We start from the raw sequence: 27,742 nt of genomic DNA on the forward strand, positions 1-27,742 counted from the left end.
AGGAAGCTGCAGGTTGTCTTGCTGTCTGTTTGAAAGCTAGCTGGGGCTAGTGGAAGGAGCTGCTCTGAGGAGCAAGTTGAGCATCTGCAGAGCCCTAGCCAGATAAAGCCAATCTAAAGGCATGGCAAGATTAAAAGAACATTGAGAAGCAGGTCAAAAAGGCACCGGCAGGAGGCCTTACCTTTCCCCAGTGAGAATTTCAAGCTTGCTGTATTGATATCCATTAATCGTCTGCTTTGTATCTAATTTGCATACCCTGAACATTAACAGAACAGATGTGGTTCACACAGTTCTGTCAATCTTTGTACCATTTAGGAATGAACAACCTGAACTAAACTGGAAGACATTCTCCTGCCATAGAGTTAAGTGATCCAGCTGAGCAATAAAAGTGATGTGGGGGAAACAGAATTCCAGTCCCTTATAACCTCTTGGTTTTCCTTTACTTAATCTTCTCTTCTACTGCCTCTTTGTGCTTTGTCACCTCTTTATTTAGGCCTGGCTTGGCCGATAGCACTAGACTAGGCAAAACAGTGTGTGCACATTAGAGAAAGGTATGCACCCAATGCGAGTGCACATGCAGGAAGAGGTCTTTGGTGTATGGAGATTGTCTAGCACCAGGAAGGAGATCACAGAGGGTGATAGTGTTTATCTATGTCACTTAAGTGAGCTTCAGGCCCCCAGCTGCTGCTTTAGACAACTAACTCCAATTAAAAGTTTCAGAGGGGTAGCTGAGTTAGTCTGTAACAGGAAAACCTTAAAAAACAATAAATAATCTGGTAGCACTTTATAGACTAACAAAACATGTAGATGGTATCATGAGCTTTTGTGGGCACAGCCCACTTCTTCAGATGACCCGAGTGTTGGAAGTCCAAAACCAAGAATAAATAAGCGGGGGTGAGGGGAAGGGAAATAAGGAAAAACAGCAAACTTATAAATTGGGGAGAGTTACGTTGGGATCCTGGTTATTTCAATAAGTGCTCATTTCTGCCACTGACCAAACCTTCTGAAAAACAGATGAGTTTATAAAAAACAAATCTTGCTTGATTCACCCAGAGTAGAAAGCGAGTCTCCTACCCTGAATCTTCAGGTCCCATGCATAGCAACTATACGCAGGCTTTTAAATCCCCATAGCTCAGATATGTGAGTTAATTATCCCTATTTTCCTTATCCAAGAGATTGGTAGCCTGTAAATAAGAAGACAAGCAATTCCATGAGTGATCAGTATAAAGTGAACATTGTTTTTCAGATGTTAATTTAATAGAAGCATTTTGTCCTAACCAGATCGTATAATGGAAAAAATCTTTCACTGACAAACATACAAGTAGGGTCAAACCTGAGAGGAAATGCACATTTTAGTTTATTTTCCTTTTCCAAAATTAAAGGTTTCCTGAGAATAAATGAAATAAGAGGTGAGTACAGAACTCCTAAGACCAGAGATTTGTACTATACCCTTTCCTTGTCCCTGTCCATCTCCCTGCATAAACATAATCCCCTACTGAACCAGGTGTGAACACCTTTGTTATGCAATAGACTAAGTGAAAGGAATACTATTCAGCTGATAAGATGAAATGTTGATCCATTAATTTCAGGTTCCCACATAAGTGTTTTGATTTACATTTAAAGACAGGCCTAATTTTGCTTGAAAAGGGAACAATTATAGTGGATTAGCAACTATTCATTAGATAAAATGTCAATTACATCATTCAACTTCAAATAAGATGTAATTTTCTCTTTAGAATTAAAATTGGGTCCACAGAGGTGCTGAATTCACATTCTTGATATGACTGGGGTAATATAATGAAACAATCCTAGTCTTCCAAACAACACACACACCCCACATATCTAATGTGATATTAGAGCTAGTAAATTTACTGCTGAGCCCCAAAAGAGAGTCTGAAAAAGGAAAATATCAGCCATAACCAGTGTTCCCTGTAAGCTGTGCAATTGTATGGCCTCTCAGGAGAGTTTCAAATGCCACCAGGCTGATTAGCAGAGCATCCACAGCTAGGCTTTTGTTTCTACTGGTGATGCACATTTGCATGTCTTGGTGCACATAAAAAGTTAATCCGCACATGGATGGAAAAGATTAGAGTGAACGTTGGTCATAACCTAGTTTATTAATACAATATATATGCTATATAAAAGTGGTCCTTATGTGGATGAACTAAGTTGTACATGTCTGGTCTTTACACCAATGAAAAAAGCAGCGTATCACTAATGTTTGACTGGGCAACAATCAATATATTGTGCAAACATCTGTCTAATAAAAAGGTTAACAGATATTTGGTGTTTGCAGAAGGCAAGTCTTTAGAAGCAAAAAACATTTTGTCAGAGTCAACACCCGCTGGCATGAAATAAAGCTTGCCTTAGCATTGGCAGACATACAGATTCCTCAAAGCAAGTCCACCTTCTCGTAGGCCTGTTCAAGGAGAGTCAACATATTCTTCATCTCAGCTGACTGTTGGATGGAGTGTAGGTCCTTCAAAATACCTTTCTGATCTTGAATTTTCAGAATCTCTTCCTGAGGAAGAAATACAAGCGAGAAAATGAAGAATAGGTGAAAGAAAGACAAGACATATCCATTTCATTCAGGGCATATCTACAGGGAGCAATACTGCGCAGTACGGAAGGGCATTTTCGAAATCATACCCACGTATGTGTAGACAAGCCCTTAAAGAGGCCAACAGAAATTCCATCTAGTCAGACTACTTCCAGCAGAGTCCTAGCTATCTACAAGTTGAAAGGAGGATCAGAAGTCATAGGCAGGGAAGTGATCCTTAACAATTGGGTGGAAATATCTGAGACCATTTAATAAACTGCTCCCTGTTATCAGAGAGTCAGCTCTTATTCAGAATATCTTAGTCTATTCAAATGCAAATGCATTGCTCTCCCTAGGAGAGAGGAAATACAGACAATTCCTGCTAGAAAGGAAAATTTGGTTTCTGTTGTGTCCTCCTTATCGGCTGGAAGGTCACTGAAAACAGTACTCTGCCCTTGCTCACCTGAAGAATGGGTGCTTGCAGACTGTTCTTTGGGAGTTCTGGAAGGCTGAGGACCCCTGTACCGTTTGTCTGGAACACCTAGAGGAGCAAGAAAAACTCAATCTGATGACAGATGCAAACAGAGCCTTTACAAGCCACCGTTCTCCTAATTTCTTAGTCCTGAATAACAGAAATCTCCAATGTTTAGAAATCCTTGAAAATGAACATTCCTAATCCCAGGGTTTCTCTCTCCTACATAAGACCCTCTGCTGAAAAATCCTGGTTCCAGAAACATGGCCTCCTGGGATCAATGCATCAAATCTTGTTATGAGATACCTTCTTAGCCTTATCCTCAGCTTCCTCCAACCGGTTCCTGAGAGTCCGGATTTTATCCTGCAGGCTCTGAATATTCTCATCTGTATTCTCAGCAGTCTCCACAGCTGTTGCTATTTCTTCCTGGGTAAAAATGGAAAGAACAGAATAAATACAGTTAAAAACTGTTTATATGCAAAACATTGTGTTAGAGTCCTACGTAACAGACTCATTTTTTAACTTCCCTGATGTAGCCCATGGGACTGAACTACATGCTTGTCTACATATCTTTTCTTATGGATTTCTTTTTATATATATATAATTTTGTTTTACTATACTAGGTTTATATTAAAGTAGTTTGACTGCAATGTAAGGCATGTATAGACCACATCCTGTATGTTGAACTAAGGCAAAGTTAGCGTACACATATCTGGGACCTTTCATCTAGAATAGATAATGAGTTGAAGCATAAGGTTCATATATGGCTGTGACCTTTAATACACATATAGGGTGCCTTGAAGCAGCTTAGCAAAGCGGGTTTCCCAAGTTCATACCCCTTTTTAAATTTAAGTTACACCACAAGGAAAGAACCAAAATAACAGCATCACACAGTTGATTCAATCAGTTTGTGATTAACTACTACTCTCTAATCCTTTTCAGCAATACTACTGTCCAGCCAGTTGTTCACCATTTTTTAGTTGTGCATTTGACTTTTTCCTTCAGACCAATTCTTAATTTGTCAAGATCATTTTGAATTCCAATTCTGTCCTCCAAAGTGCTTGTATTTGTGTCCTTTGCAAATTTTATAAGCATCACCTTCTCTCCATTATCCAAGTCATTAATTAAGACTTTGAATAATACTTGACACAAGATGGACCATTATGGCACCCCACTATATATGTCCTTCCATTTTGGCAGTGAACTATTGATGACTACTCTGACCAAAGTCTTTCAACTAGCTTTGCACTCACTTTACTGGCCACTCACAGGATACTGAGCAGGATGGACCTTTGGTCTGATCCAGTATGTTCATGCTTATGTTATGTTCACCTCATAGTAATTTCAACTACACCACATTGCCCTAGTTTGCTTATAAGAATGTCATGTGGGATTGTGTCAAATGGCTTACTAAAACTGATATATCACATCTATAGCTCCCCCTATACCTCCATTCACTAGTAACCCAGTCGAAAAAAGGAATTAGGTTGGTTTAACAGGATTTGTTCTTTACAAATCTATGCTGGCTATTTTTATAACACTATTATCATCCATGTGCTTACAAACTGGGGGTATGTCTACACTGCCACTCTAGTTTGAACTAGGGTGGCTAATGTAAGCATTCAAACTTGCAAATGAAGCCCGGGATTAAAATATCCCGGGCTTTATTTCCATGTTCCCGGGCGCTGCCATTTTTAAATGCCCCGTAGTTTGAGCTCCCTGCCTGTGGCTACAGGTGGCACAGCCTAGGTAGTTCGAATTAAAGCTCCTAATTCGAACTACCATTATTCCTCTTGCAAGGAGGTTTAACTGTAGTTTGAATTAGGAGCCTTAATTTGAACTACCTAGTCTGTGCTGCGTGTAGCTGCGGGCAGGGAGTTCGAACTATGGGGCATTTAAAAATGGCAGCACCCGGGAACATGCAAATAAAGCCCGGGATATTTTAATCCCGGGATTCATTTGCAAGTTCGAAAGCCTACATTAGCCACCCTAGTTCGAACTAGGGTGGCAGTGTAGACATACCCTGAGAGATTAATAACTTGTTTTAGTTTCTTAGGCTGACCGGTTTATAATTCCTCAGGTAGTCATTGCTCCCCTTTGCACTGTGAGGCACACCAGGGTGCTGTTGGTTTCTGGTGGTTTTTGTTTTGTTTTAACAGAATGCCTGATAAAAGAGGTGAATAAGACCAGGATTGAGTGAACCTGGACTGAATTTCCTCTTCATCTCAGGAAACAGTAATCTCTCCAGGGGTCCTTCAATGAAGCAGTATGAAGAGAAACTCAGGAATGAGAGAATATTAACACCGAAGTTCCCCCCCCTCCCCCGGGACTAAATGGTCCTTCTATTGGAGGAGCCTCTGAGGAGGAGAACAAGGATTTATACGTATTCTTTATTCTGATCCCAATCCCTCTTTACCTCCCCATCTCCCTTACCTGCAGTAGTGCCACGGCCTCTTCATTGGATGAAAGATTCTGTTTCTCTGTCACCTTAAGACTCAGCACATTTTTCAGGTTGCTCAGCTTCCCTGTAGGCACCTTCAGGGTCTTGTAATGTCTCAGAAGCCTTGATTATAAAAAGAAAAATCATCACCTGTTTGTTCCTTAAAAAACATGATGGTCTACTAAAGACCCACATACGGAGAAGGCATATTCACCAAACATTATTCTCAACTAGCCAATAAGACGGGATTTTCAGGTCTTCTCTCCTGAGCTCTCTCGCTCTGTCTCTCTCTCCCTCCCTACTGCCTCCCCCCTCTCTCTCAGCTCTCCTCCGCCTCCTGCCTCTCTCTCCGTCTCTTTCTTTCTCTTCTCCCCCTCCTCCCTCTCACTCTCCCTTTCTCTTCTCCTCCTCCTGCCTCTCTCTCCCCTCTGTCTCTCCCCGCCTCCCTTCCCCCTCTCCCTCCCGCTGTGGCGCTTGGCTGAGTGCTGCCTGCTCAGCCAGGCTGCTGCGAAGGAGGAGGGGTGGGGCGGAGACGTACATGGCCAGGGTGCAGGGCTGTCTATGTCATCGTCCCCCCCCCCCCATCCCCCCCGCGGCGGCCCGGCTGCGGGGCACACCACTCAGCGCCACGGCGGGAGGAAGAAGGGGGTGCGGTGATGTACACGGCCCCACCCCCTGGCTGTGTACATCACTGCCCTGCCCTGCTCCCTGTCCCACCAGGCCCACCTGAGCGGTGCTCAGCTGGGCCCCGGCAGGGGAGCAAGCGGTGGCAAGCGGCCCTTTGGGGTCCGGCTGCGGCGAGTGGCTGCACCCACCCCCCCTTGCCAGGTCTACTTCCCGCCCCCCTCCTCCCGTCCAGCCCCATGGGCCCCGATCCCCCCCAGCTCTGCTTCCCACCCCTTCTTCCTGCCAGCCAGTCCCAAGGCCCCCCGGACACCTCCCCGCCAGCACTGCTTCCCTCCCCACTTCCTCTGGGCCCCCCCCACCCTCTCCTACAGCTCCTGATGTCCCCCCCGAGCTCTGCTTCCCACCCCCCTTCCAGCCAGCCCCGCCCCCTTCCCCTCCCTCCAGCCCCCCTCATCCTCCCCTCCAGCCCCACAGCCCCCAATCCCCCCTTCCCCTCCCTCCAGCCCCGCCCCTTCCCCTTCCTCCGTGGCACGCTGCGCCACTCCGACGGGAGTGGCACAGGGCGCCACGGAGGGAGGAGAAGGGGGCGGAGCTGGCCAGAAGGGGGGTGGAAAGCAGAGCTGGGGGGGATTGGGGGCTGTGGGGCTGGAGGGGAGGATGAGGGGGCCAGAGAAAGGGGGGAGGGAAGCAGCGCTGGCCAGGGGAGTGGTGTCCGGGGGCCATGGGGCTGGCCGAACCGCCGCAGAGGGAGGGAAAGGGGGGGCGGGGTGCTGATGTACACAGCTAGGGGGCATGGCCGTGTACGTCAGCGTTACAGACGCACAGACACTGGGCTACTATATATATATATATATATATATATATATATATATATATATATATATATATATATATATATATATATGATATGATGAGTTGCTGTTACTGAAGTAAAGGGCCCAAAATGTTTAAGAAAGGAGGGAGAGAGGCCTGAAATTCTCTTCCAAGTGTGGTATGGTTGAGATGCCTAAGCACAGAACTAGGAGCCAGCAACTCCAGAGTTCTTGACTATAACTATGTTGTCTGCTGTGGTCTCTCAATCTCTTTGGCTCATTGTGCTATCTGTAAGGTTAAGTAGGTTATTACTATTCTCAGGTCTTTGTTAAAATTAATTCATTTTTGTGAAGTGCTGTAGAAATTTGTAGTATCATTATTTATAGAGCCCTGCACATATCTTCACAAATGCGAACACAGTGTTTACCATCCTTGCAGACTGGACGCAGATCCTCATTTCTGTATCCACATAGGCAGGGCTCGTCAAGCCGCGGCAAGCCCCACTCGCCAGCCGCGTGGTTTGACAGACTGCACATGTGCTGACCGCACTGTGCCGGCTTGTAATCTACTCGCCACAGGTGAGTAGATTACATTAATTGATGAGCCCTGCACATAGGGATCCAACAGTGACATAGGTTGCTGACAGGGATGCAAAATCCCATTTAATTGGTTGACTGGTTAACCAAGAAATGTAACCGATTAACCAATTGGGGGGGTAAAGGAGGAGGGGACACTCCAGCCCAGATTTCCTGAAGATGCACCTGTGTCTCTTCTTCATACCACTCATTACCTTTCCTTCAGGAGGTTGAGGTGCTTTTGAATGTCATCTTTTTCTTGTACTGATTTACTCAGAATGGATCTAGAAGACAGAAAAGGCAAAGTGTTAATTTCTACCACAGAACCTGTAAGTAAAAGAACATTACTGGCATAGGATTATAAGGTCAGCAATGTCACACAAGAGATGACTGTCTGGCAACGCTTTCATGAAATAATATTGTTGAACTGTAAATACAGCCGGTTATGCTGTCAGTTTACCGAGGTCTGTCTTTATTTTTTCACTTGATCTATTCCACAATCTGTTAAATGTCACAAGGCCTTTTTACCCATCTTGAGAACGCTTTCCAAATCTCATGCTTACCAATGAAGATTTCCTGTGTCAGACAGGCAAACATGCATTATAAAGTTTAGAATTCTCAATTAGGGATATAAAATTCCATTCAATTAGTTATGAGGGCTAGTGGCTGGGAATCGGCAGCTTCGCAGGGAGAAGATCCAGGGAGAGCTGCTAGCTTCCAACACACACAGGCTGGGAATCGGCAGCGTCATGCGGGATGCAGGTGGGGGGCTGCTCCCAGGTAACAATTAACAGGTTACCCATTCACATCTCTAGCCTCAATAACTAATTAATTACTCAGACACTTTCAGAATGATTTATTCCCCCCCCCCCCCCCATCTATTACATTAAACATCCTAATTAATTGAAAAAATAGAATGAGATTCCTGGTCTTATGTGCTTGAAACCCTGGCTGGAAGTTGAGATGTGGTGATGCTTGATACTCACAATATTACTGAATCCATCATGCCTCCCAGGTGGTCCATGCTGGTGTCTGAGAGAGGCTGCCATGCTGCTGTTTTGCCAGGGGCCAACTTCACCATTTTTCTATCCTGAGCACCTGCTTCTGTTGCTATCAGAAAGAGAAGGAGAAACAGTGAAGATGTGACCTACTGGACTTGGATATAAAATGTCTGGTAAATCAGTTATTTCTCTGACTCTCAAATGACAGAGCTATCAACCCAAGAGCAGATTTTCTGTCCCAAAGAAAAACCATCTCAGACTGTTCACATTATCAGTAGTAGTAATTTGTAAAGCATAGACAGTATGTTGGGTGATGTAAAATACACAGAAGATATCTGGTCCCTGCCCCAGGAAGCTTCCATTCTAGTGATTTCCTCCCAACATATTTGATTAAACTGGTGAAAGGACTGAGAAGTAAGCCCATGAGAAGCCATTCTGGCTACTAGGGATGTTAAAATGCATTTATTTGTGTAAATGTCTAACTGCTGAAATTTTACATGCTGGGGAAGGTGGGAGCCAGTGCTTGCAGGGAGCTGGCCTTTAAGCCAGCTCCCCATGAGCATCGGTTCCCATTCCCCTCCCTCCCCCTCCCCACTTAGAGCTGCTGCCTCTATATCAGAAGTAGCAATACAAGGGGCAAGTGGATCCATGGGAGCCAGTGCTCATGCCTCCCTGCCCTCTCCCTGCCCTGCTATCTCTGTGGGAGGCAGGCAGCTCCGTGGGAACCAATTAAATGGGATTTTACATCCCTACTTCAGTGTATGGATTTCTGGGGTGAAGTACTAAAATACTGATGGGATACAGACATGGGGAGATGATAAAGAAATCTGTACCTTCAGGAGACTGCTCCCTCTGTCGCTTCTCTCTCTTCTTGGCTGTCCGTGTGACCTGGTAAAAGGGAAAATGTACACCAAAGAAAGAAATGTGCAAATGTTTTCTAGTGCATGGGACCATCCACTTGCTACCAAGAACCCATTTTGTAATAAGGGCTGTGGAGGTATTTGAATATTTGACAATGTCCTTTTGCCAATGTCTTTTTTATCTCCTGTAGAAAAGGGTTGTTTTCTGGTTTGTGCAGCCATATTCATCGAGCACACATTTTCAAATAAGATCACATCTCACACAAGTTCTGCAGGCCTTTTAAACAGGAAGAAGCAACACATAACCAGACCCCTTTAGCTCTTTCATTACAGAAGCAAGTCTGTGAATGAGAAAATTTATGAATTTCACTTCTCCTAATCTCTTTCCAAAAGCAGTTTGGGGCAGCACTGTTCATAAAGTTAGCTGAGAACGTTTAGCCAGTGAATGTGAATGTTTAACCTGCCATGGGCAGGAGCAGCTCCAGTCATCCGGAGCACCACCTGCCTGTGGTGGGGGGGCCAGCCCAGCAGCGGGATAGGGTGGGGGTGCTCCAGCTCTTCCTTTAATCAGTTAACCGGTTAATCAATGGGCTCGTCTACACTGGCCCCTTTTCCGGAAGGGGCATGTAAATTTCATGAGTCGTAGTAGGGAAATGCGCGGGGGATTTAAATATCCCCCGCGGCATTTAAATAAAAATGTCCGCCGCTTTTTTCCGGCTTTTAAAAAAGCCGGAAAAGAGCGTCTACACTGGCCCCGATCCTCCGGAAAAAGTGCCCTTTTCCGGAGGATCTTATTCCTACTTCAAAGCGGCGGACATTTTTATTTAAATGCCGCGGGGGATATTTAAATCCCCCGCGCATTTCCCTACTACGACTCATGAAATTTACATGCCCCTTCCGGAAAAGGGGCCAGTGTAGACGTAGCCAATATGTTTAACTGATTAACCGATTAAACGGGATTTTACATCCCTAGCTGAGACAAGGAGCATCTTTCGGACAGAAAGATGTGCCCTACAGATAATGAGCCAGGAGTGATCCACTTTCTACAAGGAATGATTAAGCTAAGATGTTATTGCTCTAATCATGTAGTAACTAAAGCTTCAAAGGGGTAGCCAAGTTAGTCTGTAACTGGAAAAACTTGAAAAAACAACGAATAGTCTAGCAGCACTTTAAAGACTAACAAAACATGTAGATGGTATCATGAGTTTTTGTGGGTGGTTGTACCATCCTCATGATACCATCTACATGTTTTGTTAGTCTGTAAGGTGCTGCTTGACTATTCGTTGTTTTTTTAAGTTTTTCATGTAGTAACTAATCAGTCCCAGAAAAAAATCCCTTAAACAGCAGAATGGCCAGTTGTGTTTCATTAAGTTATGTGACTACACTGCCCCCTCCTGGCCAATGACATAAAACTGAGATACAGGCAGTCCCCGGGTTACGTACAAGATAGGGACTGTAGGTTTGTTCTTAAGTTGAATCTGTATGTAAGTCGGATCTGTCCGCTGCCCGCGTGTTCCGCCGCTTTGCAGAGCAAAGACGCGGAGCACGCGGGCAGCGGACAGCCCAGAAGCGTCTGGGCTGTCCGCTGCCCGCGTGCTCCGCCGCTTTGCTTCCTCTCCCTGGTCTGCTGGAGACCAGGGAGACAGGCCCCGTTCGTAACTGCGGATCCGACATAAGTCGGATCCGCGTAACTCAGGGACTGCCTGTAGTTATTTCCTGAAGGTCCTGAGGATTTTTTCATGTCTTTCCATTCTGTCTGTGTGTTGCAGACAGAACGAATGTCCATTCTGAACAAACTGAATATTTGCTCAAATGAAGTAAATATTCACAGAAAAGCTTTCTTCCCCATGCACACATTAGTAGAAGGACAACATGTTTTCTCTTTCCACATGAATATTTTGGACTGATTAGTCTGAAATGTAATTACTTCTTTTTCTTGTCCCCGTTTTTGTCCTCCATCTGCTTTTTTGCTGGCAAGTTCTGGGTGCTGCTCTGACTTGTTTCTCTTCTGTGCTGCTCCTCCCCTGACAGACTTCCCTGCCTTAGGTGGATGAACATGGTGATGTTTCATTGCCTATAAAGCAGTGGAGAAAGAAAAAGAGGTCAACAGAAACAGAGATTTATAATCTATAAAGGAGAGTAACACACACAGATATTAAACTGGAAAACTATGTTGAATACAACATAATCCTTTGTGTATCTGAGAGCAACATTCCTTTGGTATATGTCTCCAGCTGCTGCTGCTGCTGTTGGAGAAGCCAATGGAATAATGTGCAAGCACCAAAGACACACCTCCCCCATTACTTCTCAGACCCACTAGTCACCATTTGTTTGTTATAAGATCCTAAAAACCAATGTCACATCTGTTACAGGAACTATTTTCATCACATCCTCACACTGTTTTTCCCAGGCAATTACTACAGGTGGGACATCCCTGGTCCAGCATCCTCAGCGCCTGACCAGGGGAGGTCAACGCTCCACTCCCTGCTCTTGGCCTGGCTCTCCGCATCAGGCCCGCTGCCCCCAACCCTACTGGGGCTGCGCTTCTGGCCTGGGATCTGGGCTACACTCTCCAGGATGCTAACTCTCGCTCCTTCTGGACCACGGATGTTGCCAGATCAGAGTGTCCTGGATTTTAGAGGTACAACCTGTAATATGACACAAGGGATGATGCCACTATACCATGACTTCTGGAAGCAATTGTCCTGACATGGGAGGCAATGTCATTCTGCTGAGTCTCACAGGAGTGAAAGCTGTGACATGATGGACAATCATTTCTTTGCAGCAGGGACTCTGCTGACTTCCCAGCGATCACATCTCCGCTCTCTTTTGCGGCAGCACCTCTCAAGGCACAGTGATTAGGGATGTGAAGGAAAAGTCGACTATCTGCTTATCAGATAGTCAACAGGCTAATCAACTAGTCACTTCCCCCTCCCCCCCTTGCTGCCTCTATCAGAAAGAGGTAGCTGGGGGGCGGGGGAGGTACTTCAAAGCAGCAGCGCCATGTGGAGCCTTGGGCCAGCTGAGGTGTCCCCAGGCTGCCTGCAGCATTTCAAAGTGGGAGTGCTCCCTGGAACCCGGGATCAGCTGGGGACTCTCCCACTGACACCAGCCTCCATGCGGCACTGCCGCTTTGAAACGCTGCATGGAGCCGGATGCCGGGCTCAACGCTGGGGCTGTTGCTACACTTCAAAGGCCAAGGCCCGCTATCGGCCAATGGAATAGTCGATGCAAAATGCATCGACTATTCGATTAGTCAATTACTCGCAATTTAACATCCCTACTGCAGATGATGTGATTGTCATGGAAACGGCTGGGTCTCCTGGCTGGCCTGTCACGGAACATGGGACTGTCGTGACAGTAGCTTGGATTCACCTGGGCTGTGCGTTATGCGAGCTGGGAAGCCAAGGGCTCCTAAAGCTGAAAGACTACAACTCCCAGCAGGCATTGCCATGCCTCGTCATAGAGCGCAGGCCACGGAGGGCGCATTGCATGCTGGGAAATGTAGTATGGCCGCCTAAACACCCCTTTTCTCCTCACGGCTACCTGTTGCCGTCGCGTTAACCGACCCCACCTCTGCAGCGTCCCACCGCGCGGCCCGCCTCCCCCCTCTGCGAGACTCACCGGTGCTCCTCACCCATCCGGCAGCCAGCCCAGTCTCCCGGCGGAACACGGAGCCGTTGGCAAGAGCGTTCCCGCGCTGCGGCGCGCATGCGCACGCCGGGGCCCAAGCCAGCGTCCCTCCCAGCGCCCCAGCGTGTACGGCGGAGGTGCGCCTGCGCACTCGGGTTTGTTTGGGTTTGGCTGGGGGGTGACTCGGGGCCAGACCGGGATCAGATAGGCGGGTAAGAAAATGTCCCCGAATCCCGCCGGTGACGTCACTGGGGAGTGGGCTCTGGCCGTTAACTCCCCTTCCCCCCAGCCCGCTCGCCAAGCCAGGTGTTGACACGCCTGCGCCTCAGGGGCGGGCCTGGCTCCTTGGCCCCCGCCCGCCGTAGGGCAACCGTGACGTCCGCTCGCGCGGCCAGACCCGCCCTGTGCGCTAACCGTCCCGCACGCGCAGGGACCCCGGCTCCCCTCCCGATTAGACCCCCCCCATCTCCCCCTCCCGCCTTCGCTCAGGGGGCCGGTTCCGGCCTGAGGGATTTGGGCTCCATGAGCGGGCTCTGGGCCTGGCCGAGGGAGGGGGTGAAGGCTCCGGCCCGGGGGGGTGGCAGGCTCCAGCTGCCGCCAGAAATGAGGGGCGCGGTGCGGGAGAGCGGGCTCCGGGCTGGGCTAACGGGGCGCGGTGCTGGGGGTGGAGTGACGGTCCCGGCTGAGCGATTGGGGGTTCGGGCTGAGGTCTGGGGCTGGTTGGGTGCAGGACGCCACGATCGCCATCAGGTCCCCCAGGCACAGAGGGGCGCCCTGCCCTGCCCTTGTGTCCGCAAGTGCTGCCTCTGCAGCTCCCGCTCGTGGCTCCCAGCAAATGGGAGCTGTGGAGCTGGTACTAGGGACAGTCCATGAAGCTTCCCTAGTGTCCAACCAGTTCTGCTAGAGCAAACTAGCCACCTTACTCTGAAAATGTAAATAATTTCTGAGAGCCAGCTAGCCACACTCAACTGGCCAAATAGCCACATGTGGCTAGTGTGTTGGACTCCCCGGGGCTACAGGGCTCTGGTGGCAGCTTCTGGGAGCCACACAGAGCCAGGGCAGGTGGGGAGATTGCCTTAGCCCCCTGCCTTATTGCCAATTGGAGCCACCAGGGTCCTTTTCCAACCAGGAGTTCTGGTTGAAAAGTGGATGCCTAGCAACCCTAGACCTTACCTGTGGTAAGAGAGCAGGACAGTGGCCTGGCTCATGCCTGTTAATGTACCCCAGTTCCCTTCCATCACAATACCTCTTTGCTGGCTCGTGTACCCCCAATCCTTTTTCATGCTGCTGCTGCTGCTGGCCGGCCAACTGCTCCTCTTTCTGAAGCTGACTTTCCTTCCAAAGTGCAGTGTTTTGTGCTTGTCTTTATTGCATTTCAGAGCAGCTCTCCAGTGCAGGGAGGTGTGGGGTAATTAGGGATTGAGATGGGTAACACAAAGGGGTATAATGCATGGGCACGGATAGATGAGGCTTGAAGGCATATTGTGCCTGGATTATGTTTGTTTAGACAATTAAGTTTTCCTCAAGTTCCAATACCACAATTCATTTTACTCTCATTATGTTTGAGGTTGAGTGTTTACAAATGGTTAAAGCAGGGAAATGGGTTCCATTCTTTATTTCTGGCAGTGATTTGTTGTTGGAATTTAGGCAAGCCTCTTAACTGCTGTGTGGCTCAACTTCCCCATCTGAGATCTTTGGATGAAAGACAACATGGCAGTGTCATCAAGTATTATATTTCAATTTCCCCAGCTCTTCTCACATTGGTGACCCACACAGGAAGACATGTTGAGGGCTAAGTATGGGCTTCGGCACCTCTGGCCACACTATTCCAAGTGGATGGCAGGACTACAATCCTCCAAGATCATGTGCCGTGCTCTGCACCCCGAGTGGGCTGCTATGGCTAAAAAACAGCTGAAAGGCAAGAATCCAGAAGAACTGATATGGCACACACCAGAAGGAATTGTCATCAAGCCTTTGTATTCGAGAAGGGATACAGAAGGCTTTCCTGAGGAGCTGCCAGGAGTGAAGCCTTTCACTCGGGGACCATATCCCACCATGTACACTTACAGACCCTGGACTATCCGCCAGTATGCTGGTTTCAGTACAGTGGAGGAGAGCAACAAATTCTACAAGGACAACATTAAGGGTAAAGCGAACCTTTTTATCTCTGTCTGCATACATGTAACAACCTAGCTGCATTTCTGGTTTAGCCTAGCAAGGATAGTACATAGATCATGGAACAATTTAGTGTTGTTTCATAGTCCTAATGGGAGACAAATTTACTGTGGAAAACCTGCGTTTTAATTAAACTTTTAATATTAATTCATCCTGGCATTCTAAATTTAAATATTATGCTTTGCATTTTTTTTAATTATATGTTATACTCAGAGTATAATAAGCAAGCCATTTTCCCAGCAATGACATTTTCAGGTTTTTGAGAGCAGGTTTTCCAATATTTCTTCAACATGTTAAACTTCCCAACAATTCTCTTCTATTAAATAAAATTAGATACTATGTTATAACATTTTGGATGTCAGAAGTAATTCAGCCACTGTCGAAATTGAACCACCTGGGCTCATTTAACCCCATATGTTTTCTTTCCAGTGATGCAACCTAAAACATTTTTGAGGAGAAGGGAAGTATAATTTTACCTGTCAAAGCAATAGTGGAAATCCCATTAACTAAAAAGTTCCAAACACAGAGTATTTATGGTTCACAAATTGTTCTTCAGAAAGGCTTTTTTGTATAAATGTTGTCCGCAAACTATACTTTTATCAATAAGCAAGAATACTTCTAGAGGTGTCACTGGTTAACCAGCAGACCGCACTTCTCCCCTGTGGCATAGTACAGTGGGCCTGAGTTGGCCAGAGTAGGCTACCCTGCCCATGACTGGGGGCTGCTCCAATCCAGCTGCAGCCTCTCTAACCTGGCTTGGCTAGAACAGCTCCCCACCCACCTCCATTTAAGCAGTTAACCATTAAACGTAAAGCTTAACCAGTTAACTGATTAAACAGGATTCCCTTGGTTCTTTCTGGTCTGGCTTGCTGTGTGACCTTGTCAGTCACATATTTTCTTCATTAAGTAGGTATATTTAATGCTTAACCCTAACAGGAATGTTTAATATTGCTTAATTATTTGGAAACACTCTGTGAAAAGCTCTACATAATTGCACTACATAGTGTGGGGAAGATGATGCTCTCAATCTGTCCAGAGTCCCAGAATTGCTGGATATTGATAAGAGGTAAAGATGTTTACTTCAAATTTCTATCATTAAGCATTAGAGATAATATCCCACTGAGATGAACTGGAGGCAGTTCATGCCTCTCTGAAAACTTAATATTGAAACACAAAAAGCAAGCACTGGAGGAAAAGGACTCCTCCTCCAAACTTAGTGTTTTGATATGGAGAGGTTACATACTAGGGAAGTGAATGAGTAACTGGCTGCTTGGTAAGTATTACCCTTAACAGTAAAGCATCACCCTTAACGGATATTAGTTAATCAGTACACAGGACCAGCCTTCCATCCATGGCCTGCCATAGGTTGGGGGCTGCTCCAGATGGTCCCCCTGCACTTGGGGCCACAGGCTCCTGCTGCTGGCCCCCCACATGAGTTCCCGCAGAATCAGTTAACTGGTTAAACCTAAGGTTTAACTGGTTAACTAATTAACTGAGATTTTACATTCCTGTTATATAGCAGTGCAATGGGTACTAGTAGTACAATCCATTGGCTTCAGTAGCAGTTGGTATGTGTTAAGTGTAAGATGCTGAATCCAAATAACAGTTGACATACTGGCAGCTCCATGGTACTGCCTCTGTAACACAGTTACCATTCATAAATACTACGGCCAGAAGAGACAACTGTGATCATCATTCTAGTCTGACCTGCTATGCAACAAATATGACATAACACCCCACTACAGAGCTTGTTCCTGCTGCCCAGTGTAACCAGGACAGTTATGCAGTGTCTAGGACATTTTATTCCCTTGACGCCATGTCAGCGTTTGGCTCTGAAAGTTATTTTTTCATTTTCTATGACTACAGCCTTGGAGCTGCATTGGTGCACTTTCGAAACGAGATTCTTTACCATAGTAAGAGTTAGAAACTTTTTTGAATGAAAATTTAAATTCCACAGAAACTAATAAACCTCCAGAGAAGTTTGAAGCTAGCCTGTGACACTACATATTGTATCCGTTTAGACCCTGATTATATAAAATAGTTAGTTGCCATTTCTAAATCAAGCCTGTGGTACTATTCTAATTAACTTGTTTTCATGAATTTAGCTGGCCAGCAAGGATTGTCAGTTGCCTTTGATCTGGCAACCCATCGTGGCTATGATTCAGACAATCCACGCGTTCGTGGTGATGTTGGAATGGCTGGAGTTGCTATTGATACGGTTGAAGACACCAAGATCCTTTTTGATGGAATTCCTTTAGAGAAGATGTCAGTTTCTATGACAATGAATGGTGCAGTAATTCCTATCTTAGCTACATTCATTGTAACTGGGGAAGAACAAGGAGTGCCTCAAGCCAAGCTTACTGGGACAATCCAGAATGATATACTCAAGGAGTTCATGGTCCGAAATACATACATTTTCCCTCCAGAACCATCAATGAGGATCATTGCAGACATTTTCCAGTATACATCAAAGGTATTTAATTTACTTCTATTATATTATTTATGCAGTGCTCCCCATTTGTAGAAGACACTTTACAGAATAAAGAGAAATAAACCATGGCAGCTACTAACAAAACAGGATAGGAAGTAGGGATGTTAAATTTCGATTAATTAACTAATCAAATAGTCAATGGGGCTCTTTTGCATTTCAAAGATTGAGACGCAGTGTGGAGCACGGGGCCAGCAGGGAGTGATTGAGGCAGCAAGGGAGGGGAAAGTGACTAGTCGACTAGTGCTTTTGCTTATTGGATAGTTGACTATTGATATTGACTTATCAGATAGTTGATTGGTCACTTTACTATAATCCTTGTACTTCCTAATAGGGATGTAATCTCATATTGCAATAGGGCATGTAGATCTTAATCATTTGGGGAAAATTAGATATTAATCACTATCTAAAGATAGCAAGGAAAAAGTGCAATTTAGGAAGGATGTTCATGGTGCACAGGAAAAAGCTTGATCAATGGGGTTTAAAAGGCTGTTTTGTGCCTAGAGGTCAGCATGGAGGAAGACTAAGGAAGGTGACATGGGCAGATTATGTAGGCTGGGCCAGAGTGCTGCAGAGACTTGAATGCAAGGAGAAGTTTGATATTTTTAAATGCAGGAGAAGAGGGAGCCAGTGCAGGGATTGACAGAGATTGGTTTTAATGATAGATGAGAGAGACTATTTTGGCTGTACCATTTTAGATAGGTTTGAGGGAGTTAGTGTGACGAGACGAAAAGATGATGATTTTTATAATCATTGTGGGAAATAATGAAAACTCAACAACTAATTAGTTGTTGGGCAGAACGCTAGAAATAATTTAGCTATATTAAGGAGGAAAAGCACAGAATATTAAGATGGTGAATGGAGTATGAATATCTTAAGATTTGTCCAGAAACAACTTTGCTTTGATTTGTTATTTACAATGAGTGGAGTTGTTGTTAAGTATTATGGGCTAAATTTGTAAAAGGACTTGGGCATCAAGCTGCTGTTCCAGACACCTAAATCCCAGAATCAGGCTCCACTGGGATTCGCAAGGGCTCTGCTCACTGCCCCTGAACCATGTAGCAATCTAAAGTTGTGCAGCACCTAGGGATGTAAGGGAGTAGTTGACTATTCGCATCCTCTCCCTCACCCCCTCTGCTTTAAAAGCCAATTCCCCCTCAGCACTGTCTCTGCAGTGCAGGGGCAGAGGGGGACACAGGACTACATTTAAAGTTCAGAGCTGCAGCGGGGTCCAGCAGCCCCTGTTTGTGGGGGGTCCCCCCCCACTTGCAGCCACTGATACTCGCTTCCATCCCTAGTCTAGAATTGTGGGAAAATTGATGCTGCAGTGGCCGATCTTCTGGTGTTCGATTTAGTGGGTCTAGTGAAGACCCCATCAACACCGGTACTCCTCACTGTTGCGGGGAGTAAGGGAAGTCAGTGGGAGCATTTCTCCTGTTGACCTCCCACAGTGGGAATGGCGCCGAAGTTCAGCTTAAGGTATGTCAACTACAGCTATGTTGTTTGCCTTCTGACCTTCCTCCATATTATAGACCTGGCCTTAGTCTGTTTTGCCTTTGGGGCTTGATCCAATAAGTGTGTTCAGAACTCACTTTACTGAATCTGACCTCTACAGACAAGCTTACATAAAATGGACAGAGGTGAGGGGGATTATATCCATCCTCGTAATTTTATCTCAGTTGTGAGGGTACTTACTTAGGATGTGGCAGACCCTTAATTCAGGTCCCCTCTCCACCTGAGTGGAAAAAGGAATCTGAACAAGATTTGCCACCTTTGCGGTGAGTGTATAGCCACTGTGGATCAATAATGAAAGAATGGCTGGGCCAAAGAGAGAGCAAGCATGAGAGAGACTTCTGCCTACATTTCTTCACAGGCCTAATAAGACAATTATCTGATTCTGCCTTCACTGTTTTATTGCTTTTTTGTTTACTCAGCACATGCCAAAATTTAATTCCATTTCAATCAGCGGGTATCATATGCAGGAGGCAGGAGCTGATGCCATTTTGGAATTAGCTTATACTATTGCTGATGGATTGGAGTACTGCAGAACTGGACTAAAGGCTGGCCTTACCATTGATGAATTTGCACCAAGGTAAGTAAAACAAACTCCCAGGTACTTAGCTGCCTTTCAGAAAATGAATAGAGATTCTAGGCTTTAATTTCATGTTTGGACTCTGACATTCTAAATTGTGCTACTAACAAAGGTGATATCCATATCACTGGCCAACTTTTAAATTAGTGTAATATTGCAGTGGTGCGGAGTAAAATCTGGAATGACAGACTCTTAGGGTATGTCTAGACTGCATCCCTGTGTTGGCTTAATTTGCATAAAATTGGCCGCCGTTTTTGCCGACTCAGCACTTTGTCGGCAAAAAGCAGCAGTCTATAGGGGGATCTGTCGAGAAAGAAAGCCTTTTTCGACAGATCCCTTATGCCTCCTACAAGGAGGTTTACAGGATCTGTCAAAAAAAAAGCTTTCTTTCTCAACAGGTTCCCCACTCGGCTGCTGCTTTTTGCTGACAAAATGCTGAGTCTGCAAAAACAGCAGCCATGTTTATGCAAATTAAGTGCGGGATATTTAAATCTCTGCTTCATTTGCAATGTTGACCTGCGAAATCTTCATCCCTCTGCTGACAGAAGGATGCAGTCTAGACATACCCTTAGATTTAATCAACAACTATTGCAGCCGTCTGGTGTCAGGGAGGGCAGCTTTAAGCAGTCACTGCTGTCAGATTGCTGATAGCCCTCAAATGATCCTGGGCTAGAGCCAAGTGGAGTGAGAGGGCTCCCCTACCAACAACCATCTTGCAGCTCACTGGCCTTACTCGTGACAACTAGGTGACATTACGCAACCAACCAACTCCTAAGTGAGGACTGCCCCACCCTCTTTCCAAATCATGTATAAAAATGTTGAACAATACTGGTCTCAGCACAGATCCTTTTGGTCCCTACTATTTCTGTCTCCACTGTGAAAACTGTCCATTTATTCCTACTCTTTCCCCTCCCCTTATTTTTTAACCAGTTACTGAACCATGAGAGGACCTTTCCTCTTGTCCCATGACTGCTTAGTTTACTTAAGAGTCTTTTGTGGGGAACCTTGTGAAAGGCTTTCTGAGAGTCCAAATACAATATATCCACTGGATCACCCTTGTTCACATATGTTGAACCCTCCCCCCCCTCAAAGAAATCTAATGGATTGTTCAGGCATGAGAACCCTAACATATCATGTTAATCTGTGTATCTGAGAACTCTGTTCTTTTCTATAGCTTCAACCAATCTGCCTGATAATCAGGCTTATTGGCCTACAAGTGCCAGGATTGCCTTTTGAGCTATTCTTAAAAAATCAGTGTCAGTTTAGTTCTCCTCCAGTCTATGAATAATGTGAAAAAAGTGAATAAGGAAGTGTTGTTTATCTTTTGATATGACCTAAGAACCAGGGGTCACCCAATGACAATAATAGACAGCAGGACTACAACAAACAAAAGCAAGAGCGTCTTTGCACAGCACAGTTAGCCTATGGAGCTAGTTGTGTTGTGAATGCCAAAAGTATAACGGTGTTCAACAAAGAATTCAATAATTTCATGAGAATAAGTCCATTGGTGGCTCTTAGTGAAGATTGGCAGGGTTGCAACCCCATGCTCTGGGTGTTCTTAAACCTCTGACTGCTAGAAGCTGGGAATGAGTGATGGGAATGGATCACTTGAAATTGCTCTGTTAAAGTCATTGTTTCTGAAGCATCTGGCACTGGCCACTGTTGGAAGCCAGGATACCGAGTTAGATGGATCATTGATCCGTATGACTGTTTTTCTTCCTTGATGTAATAGAGAATTCTGGGACCTATCTTTATTGCTCATTATCCTGTACAATTAAAGTCCTGGACATGTGCTCTTATTGCAGACTGTCTTTCTTCTGGGGAATTGGTATGAACTTCTACATGGAAATAGCTAAGTTAAGAGCTGGGCGACGGCTTTGGGCTCAATTAATAGAGAAAATGTTTCAGCCCAGGGATCCCAAATCTCTTCTTCTAAGAGCTCATTGTCAAACCTCAGGATGGTCCCTTACTGAGCAGGTTGGATTTTGAATTTTAAATGATTTTCCATGAATGTGATCATTTTAGGACTAAATCTACTGATTCATGCATACTAATACTCCTGCCTGTCTAATGCTTTATTGAGACAAGCAGTGTAGTAGCTCTAATAGCTTTGAACTATGTGATTTTCTCATTTACATACTGCACAGGATGACATTGTGACTAAGTTAAAAGACAACAAAATAAAACATTTACGTATAAAAAATCTGAATTTCTTTCATCTGGAAATGTTTTCTATCTGACATAATCATATCCTACTTTGCATATCAGAAATTTAACAAGCAGCCGCCATAAAATATACTGACCCAACTAGTATGATGCAGCCCTGCAAAAAAATGATATCTCAAATGAATTTAAAACAGTTAGTTTAAACTAGTGACAGCTACATATTATGATGCCTTATATACCCTACTGGCTAGATAGAATAGAGCTATTGTTTAAACATTGGCCAAGAGTTGCTAGAATGGGCAGAATATAAGGGCTTTGTCTAAACAAGATTGCTGTACCACTATAAATTAGATTGTTTTTTAAATCTTTGGTCTATGTCTACACTCGCGTCTTCTTGCGCCAGAAATATGCACCTGAGGCTAAGCGTGAAATATCGCTGAGCCTCATTTGCATATCTAATGAGTCGCCATTTTTCTGAAAGAGGCTCTTGCACCAGAAGGAGCTGTCTACACTGCCCCTTCTTGCCAACAAAAACCCTCTTGTGCAATGCCTTTATACCAATTATTTTTCAGGAAGAACAGCATTGTGCAAGAGGGTTTTTGTTGCTTAAGAAGGGGCAGTATAGACAGCTCCTTCTGGCGCAAGAGCCTCTTCTGCAAAAATGGCGACTCATTAGATAAGCAAATGAGAGGTCATCAAGTCCAGTCCCCTGCCGTGAGGGCAGGACCAAGCACCATCTAAATTATCCCTGATAGATGTTTATCTAACATGCTCTTAAATATCTCCAATGAGGGAGATTCCACAACCTCCCTAAGCAATGTATTCCATTGCTTAACCTCCCTGACAATGGCATCCTTCCTTCATTGTTTCTTTAGCCTTTCCAGTCTTATAGACTAAAGAGAGGAAAATCCTTATGTATAAAATTGAAATTAATTTTTTATAGTTTTGTCTACATCTATTCACGCTACCATTGCCTACGATCTAGGGATGTCAACGTGTAGTTGAGTACACGATTAACCAATAAATCTGGTCTTATCGGTTAACCTTATTAACTAAACGCACTCCCTCCCCTTGCTGCCTCTGTACCAGAGGCAGCAGGGGAGAGGCAGAAGCCAGTGCTATGAGCAGCCTCTGTCCACAGAAAGCTTGCCCCCTCACTCCCTGTGCAGTCAGGGTCTACTGCCACATCGCAGCCTCTGTCCACTGTGGGCCCAGGCTCGCCACAGACAGAGGCTGTTCTGTGGGATGCTGGCGTACATCCTGTCTGCAGGGAGCTCGGATCTCTTGTGGACAGGTGCTGGTGCCGCCCCATACTGCTGCCTCTATGTGAGACAGTAGTGCAGGGCAGCAGGCAGGAGCCAGTCTGCATAGGGAGCTGGTTTTTAAACCAGCTCACCTCACGAGCTGGCTCCCACCTGCCACCCCATGCTGCTGCCTCTGATATGGAGGCAGCAGTGTGAAGTAGCAGGGGGGCTCCCGGGTGTAGGGCTGGGAGCACATTGGCTGCCAGCCCTGCCCCCAGGGGCTATCAAATAGTCATGTAACTGAAAATAATTTGTGAGATTAAATGACTATTCAGTTAATCACTATCTAATATCCCTACTTAGATCACCTCAATCTGTATTATCTGTGGAGAGGTAGAGCGGTGCCCGATTTTTAAATGAGTTATGTTGAAGCTTGACAAACTATGAATTGAGAAATTCTATTTGTATTAATTCTGTGGTATTTATATAATAATTTTTATTTGCTTACGTTCATCATACATGATCATTCTGAGACAGCTAATTAAACACAATCTTTTCAAAATCCTGTTGCTGTCACTTCTCCAAATGAAAAACTACTATTGCCTTTTTTGTGTTATGGACAAATGCATTCTCAATATAAACCAAGTGAAAAAGTGATGTATAGATTCAAAATGTTCAATAGTTTCAAAAGCATTCAAAGAAAATAGTAAGGGATAGTGTGTAGAAAGGAAAACTGGAGGTTGGAATTCCTTAGATTCTTTTTCTAGCTCTTTCTGATGTGATGGATGACTTTTCACAAATAATTTATTTTTTCTGTAAAATAAGCATAACAGAGAAGCTTTATTAACTGACCTAAACCAGTGGGGGGGAGGGAGAGGGCGGCTTAGGCCCTCTGATTAAATATACTGTGAAAGTGCATCCATTCAATATACTGTGAAATGAATCTACCTAGAAATGTGAAATCAGAAACAGGTTTGTCGTACAAATTATCAGACATAATGAGATGCCACAAGAGATTAGAAGGATTTTGTTTTATATACTTGGCCAGTTTAAATGGCTGATAGCCAAATTCTAAAGATATATTTGTTTATAGAGCTTCGTCTTCATTCTTTCAGTAGAAGGTTCCTTTTATGTATCAGCTTGGTTGCATTCATATCACTGTTCTTTTCTTTTTCTAACTTGGCTGGTTTTTGTATAATATTAATTTTTATGACCCAGTTATACCAAAAAACTAACACTTTTTTCAGTGCATTAGTCTGAGGATGAAATAATCATCTCAGTTACATGGCATCCACTTCATGCTTCAGAGATTTCCTTTTGCTTTTAGGATCCCTACAACAATGTTATCCGTACTGCAATTGAAGCAATGGCAGCAGTGTTTGGAGGTACTCAGTCTTTGCATACAAATTCATTTGATGAAGCCTTGGGTTTGCCTACCGTGAAAAGTGCTCGCATTGCTCGGAATACCCAGATTATTATACAGGAGGAGTCCGGTATTCCTAAAGTGGCAGATCCATGGGGGGGTTCCTACTTAATGGAATCCCTTACCAATGACGTCTGTGAGGCCGCTTTAAAGGTCAGTTGTGCAGGTTTTAAGTTGCAGAGTCATTGATGGTTTAAGAAATGCCCTCTAAGTAGCTATTTGATACAATAGTAGATTAATTTATGTTTAAATTTCCTACCATTAAAGCCCAAAACCAACAATGCGGTTAAGCACGAGTATAGCTTTAAACATGAGTAGTCCCACTGTATTCAGAGACACTACTCACTACCTAAAGTTATAGCTATATTTAAGTGGTTTGATAGGTTGAGACCTAGGAGAATACACTATCTGTTTGGAATTAAACACATTCTAAAAGAAAATATTTACACACTGGACAAATGAAACAGACCTGGAGATTTTAGGTGCCTTCTGATGGGCTCCTGTTTGGATGCCTGCATCTGTCTGGAAAACTCAGCAGGAAATTGAGGTGAGAGGTGTCACACCTGTGCAGCTAAGCTTCTGCAATCTGTTAGGATGCTGAGGACTATAGACTTCAGCAATCTATCTGAGACTGTAAGGATTAGATGTGTTGTGGGTTCATCATATCTTCCCCTCCATACACCCTTCCAGTCCAAAGATCTCAGAGAGTGTATTGTGGAACCGCATCTTAAATACTGGATGTGCAAAAGGTGGGAGATTCACAATGTGAGAGCGAAGTATATGGGAGGAGAGCCAGCAGCAGTACCAGAGCAGCACTTGAAGATAATGAGAGACACTTAACATCACTCTTGTATGGGCATGAGTAACAGTTTACTTATATAAGTAGTTCTACTCATCTCTGTGGAACTAGTCACACGAATAAAAATAACCATTTGCAAGTTTCAGGCTTTAGGCCTTAATTCTGCAATTATCTCCATGTGAGTGGATCACGGGGCTCTGTACAAAGTCCCATTAAAGTCAGTTTGGCTCTATATGGGTGCAGATATCTCGCCATGAGAAGTTAGTTGCAGAATGTGGGAGTTGGACTATATACCCTTCAAGAGCAGAGGTGAAGGATCAGGAAAATGGTTTCTTATTTTCTTTGTAAAATACCATGCGTTAATACTGTTCTTTCTTTCTGTGTGTAAATTGAGAAAGCTAAATGATACAAATATAGGTAGCTCGAATATAAACTTTTAATTTAAAGCATGACACTTAAGTATTTTAATAGGGATTTTGGTAATACTAGATTGTAAAAAGTTAGTTTCACGAATCTTGCTATTAACCATTCTCTTAATTTTTCTTGTTACTTTTCTTAGCTTATTAATGAGATTGAAGAAATGGGTGGAATGGCCAAAGCTGTAGCTGAGGGAATTCCCAAACTCCGGATTGAAGAATGTGCTGCCCGAAGACAAGCCAGGATCGATTCTGGTAAGGACAGGGAATGGCGGAGAGACAGAGGCGTTAACTCCAAAGTACACCCTTTTAAAATATTGTAATTGTTTGGAGATCTGAGCTTTAAACAGTATTTTAGTTCATTTTCACTTCTCAGACTAGGCATAATGGAATTAAATTAATAAGAATGGACATTTTAGATAGAATGTCAGTGAAAACTTCCTGAGAGGGGGTCTATTAGTCTGTGAAATAGTCTTCCAGGGGAAGTGGTGAAAGCCAAATTGCTTGACATATATGTAAGACTAGGTTAGTCAAAGTTTTATACTATGTGGTGAAAGAATATCCTGCAATGATTGGCAATGTAATTGCCTGAGTTCTACACCAGCGACACCATCACAAGAGCTAACCAGATCAGCCACACCATCATTGGTTCATTCACCTGCACATCTACCAATATAATTTACGCCATCATGTGCCAGCAATGCCCCTCTGCTATATACATCAGCCAAACTGGACAGTGCCTACATAAAAGAATAAATGGACACAAATCAGATATTAGGAATGGCAATATGCAAAAACCTGTAGGAGAACTCTTCAATCTCCCTGGACACACAGTAGCAGATTTAAAGGTAGCCATCCTGCAGCAAAAAAACTTCAAGACCAGACTTCAAAGAGAAACTGCTGAGATACAGTTCATCTGCAAATTTGACACTATCGGCTTAGGATTAAACAAAGACTGTGAATGGCCAGCCAAGTACAAAAGCAGTTTCTCCTGTCTTGGTGTTCAGACCTCCACATCAGCTGCTAGAAGTGGGCCTCACCCTCCTTGACTGAATTAACCTCGTTATTTCTAGCCTTATTCTGGCCTGCATATTTATAACTGCCCCTGGAAATTTCTACTACATGCATCTGACGAAGTGGGTCTTTGCCCACAAAAGCTTATGCTCCAATACATCTGTTAATCTATAAGGTGCCATAGGACTCCTTGTCGCTTTTGCAGATCCAGACCATTTAAATATTAGACAGTTACTTAGATATATAAAATACTGTAACTTTTCAAAAATAGCTCAGCAGTTTGTGACTATAGTCTAAATTCTTGATCATTGTGTGGAAAATCAACAGGGTCTGAAGTAATTGTTGGAGTAAACAAGTACCAGTTAGAAAAAGAAGAGACAGTTGAAGTTTTGGCTATTGATAACAGTTCAGTCCGAACCAAGCAGATTGAGAAGCTTAAAAAGGTAAGTAGTACATTTTTGAAAAATGCAAATTCTTGTCATATTTTAAGTAGCTTTGTGTGACATTTTCTTCAGTGAGTTTGTTTGCCAAAAAAATGCATTTTTAACAGTGACAAAACTGTTCTTAAATTCAGCAATTTAGAGACAAACTTCAGCACTTCAATTTCTCTGAGGTTGATTCCTGAAATCTAGATTATTTGCATTTTGCTTATTGTTATTCTCTGTATTTAGTTAGATTAAACAAAAATTAAACTGAGTTGAAATTAAATCATAGCTCTTTCCAGCAAGAAGGAGATGATATAGTGGATTCTCTGGCCTTTTAACCTTGGATGCTTGTGTTCAAATCCTCCTTTGGACACACAGACATGAGTCTGGTCTCATCAGGACCTCTGCTGGATATTTTGCAGATCATTAATGAAATGCATTGAGACTGAATTGTGGGAAAACCTGCAAATAGCACAGGCAGATTATTATTCCCCAGATCTATGGTTAATTTGAACAAAGCTTTACCTAGACTGTAAGTTC

At 44.2% G+C, this 27,742-nt stretch overlaps 2 protein-coding genes across 4 annotated transcripts in view; one reads left to right on the forward strand and one right to left on the reverse strand.

Moving 5' to 3' along the window:
• Nucleotides 1-2,098: 2,098 nt before the first annotated feature.
• On the reverse strand, nucleotides 2,099-13,087 carry CENPQ (centromere protein Q). Its single transcript, XM_075923372.2, has 9 exons — nucleotides 12,952-13,087; nucleotides 11,255-11,401; nucleotides 9,301-9,355; nucleotides 8,453-8,576; nucleotides 7,682-7,750; nucleotides 5,445-5,574; nucleotides 3,318-3,437; nucleotides 3,003-3,080; nucleotides 2,099-2,521 (listed from the first exon to the last, which is right to left on the reverse strand). The coding sequence occupies exons 2-9, from the start codon at nucleotides 11,396-11,398 to the stop codon at nucleotides 2,393-2,395; spliced, it is 849 nt and encodes a 282-aa protein (XP_075779487.1). The 5' UTR covers nucleotides 11,399-11,401; nucleotides 12,952-13,087; the 3' UTR covers nucleotides 2,099-2,392.
• Nucleotides 12,959-27,742, forward strand: part of MMUT (methylmalonyl-CoA mutase) — a 34,385-nt gene continuing 19,601 nt past the window's right edge. The window contains exons 1-8 of one of the 3 annotated variants that reach the window (XM_089777017.1): nucleotides 12,959-13,097; nucleotides 14,710-15,106; nucleotides 17,241-17,608; nucleotides 19,558-19,715; nucleotides 21,521-21,692; nucleotides 24,453-24,701; nucleotides 25,907-26,018; nucleotides 27,105-27,220. In XM_089777017.1, coding sequence (XP_089633143.1) covers nucleotides 14,743-15,106; nucleotides 17,241-17,608; nucleotides 19,558-19,715; nucleotides 21,521-21,692; nucleotides 24,453-24,701; nucleotides 25,907-26,018; nucleotides 27,105-27,220 — 1,539 coding nt within the window. In that variant the 5' untranslated portion in view covers nucleotides 12,959-13,097; nucleotides 14,710-14,742. Of the gene's footprint in view, nucleotides 13,173-14,607; nucleotides 15,107-17,240; nucleotides 17,609-19,557; nucleotides 19,716-21,520; nucleotides 21,693-24,452; nucleotides 24,702-25,906; nucleotides 26,019-27,104; nucleotides 27,221-27,742 lie in introns of all 3 variants that reach the window. The other 2 variants (XM_075923368.2, XM_075923369.2) reach the window with 2 other exon arrangements.

This window comes from Pelodiscus sinensis, chromosome 3, assembly GCF_052426305.1.
Source record: "Pelodiscus sinensis isolate ZL-2025 chromosome 3, ASM5242630v1, whole genome shotgun sequence".
NCBI classification, from domain to species: domain Eukaryota; kingdom Metazoa; phylum Chordata; order Testudines; family Trionychidae; genus Pelodiscus; species Pelodiscus sinensis.

What these genes read in the sequence shown, in the direction of transcription:
- CENPQ (XM_075923372.2), bottom strand. Translation starts at nt 11,398, where the DNA reads ATGAAACATCACCATGTTCATCCACCTAAGGCAGGGAAGTCTGTCAGG. An exon ending in AGGCCGTGGCACTACTGCAG is followed by an intron (nt 3,438 to 5,444) that starts GTAAGGGAGATG and finishes ATTTTTACCCAG; the next exon opens with GAAGAAATAGCAACAGCTGT. An exon ending in TGCAAGCACCCATTCTTCAG is followed by an intron (nt 2,522 to 3,002) that starts GTGAGCAAGGGC and finishes TTTCTTCCTCAG; the next exon opens with GAAGAGATTCTGAAAATTCA.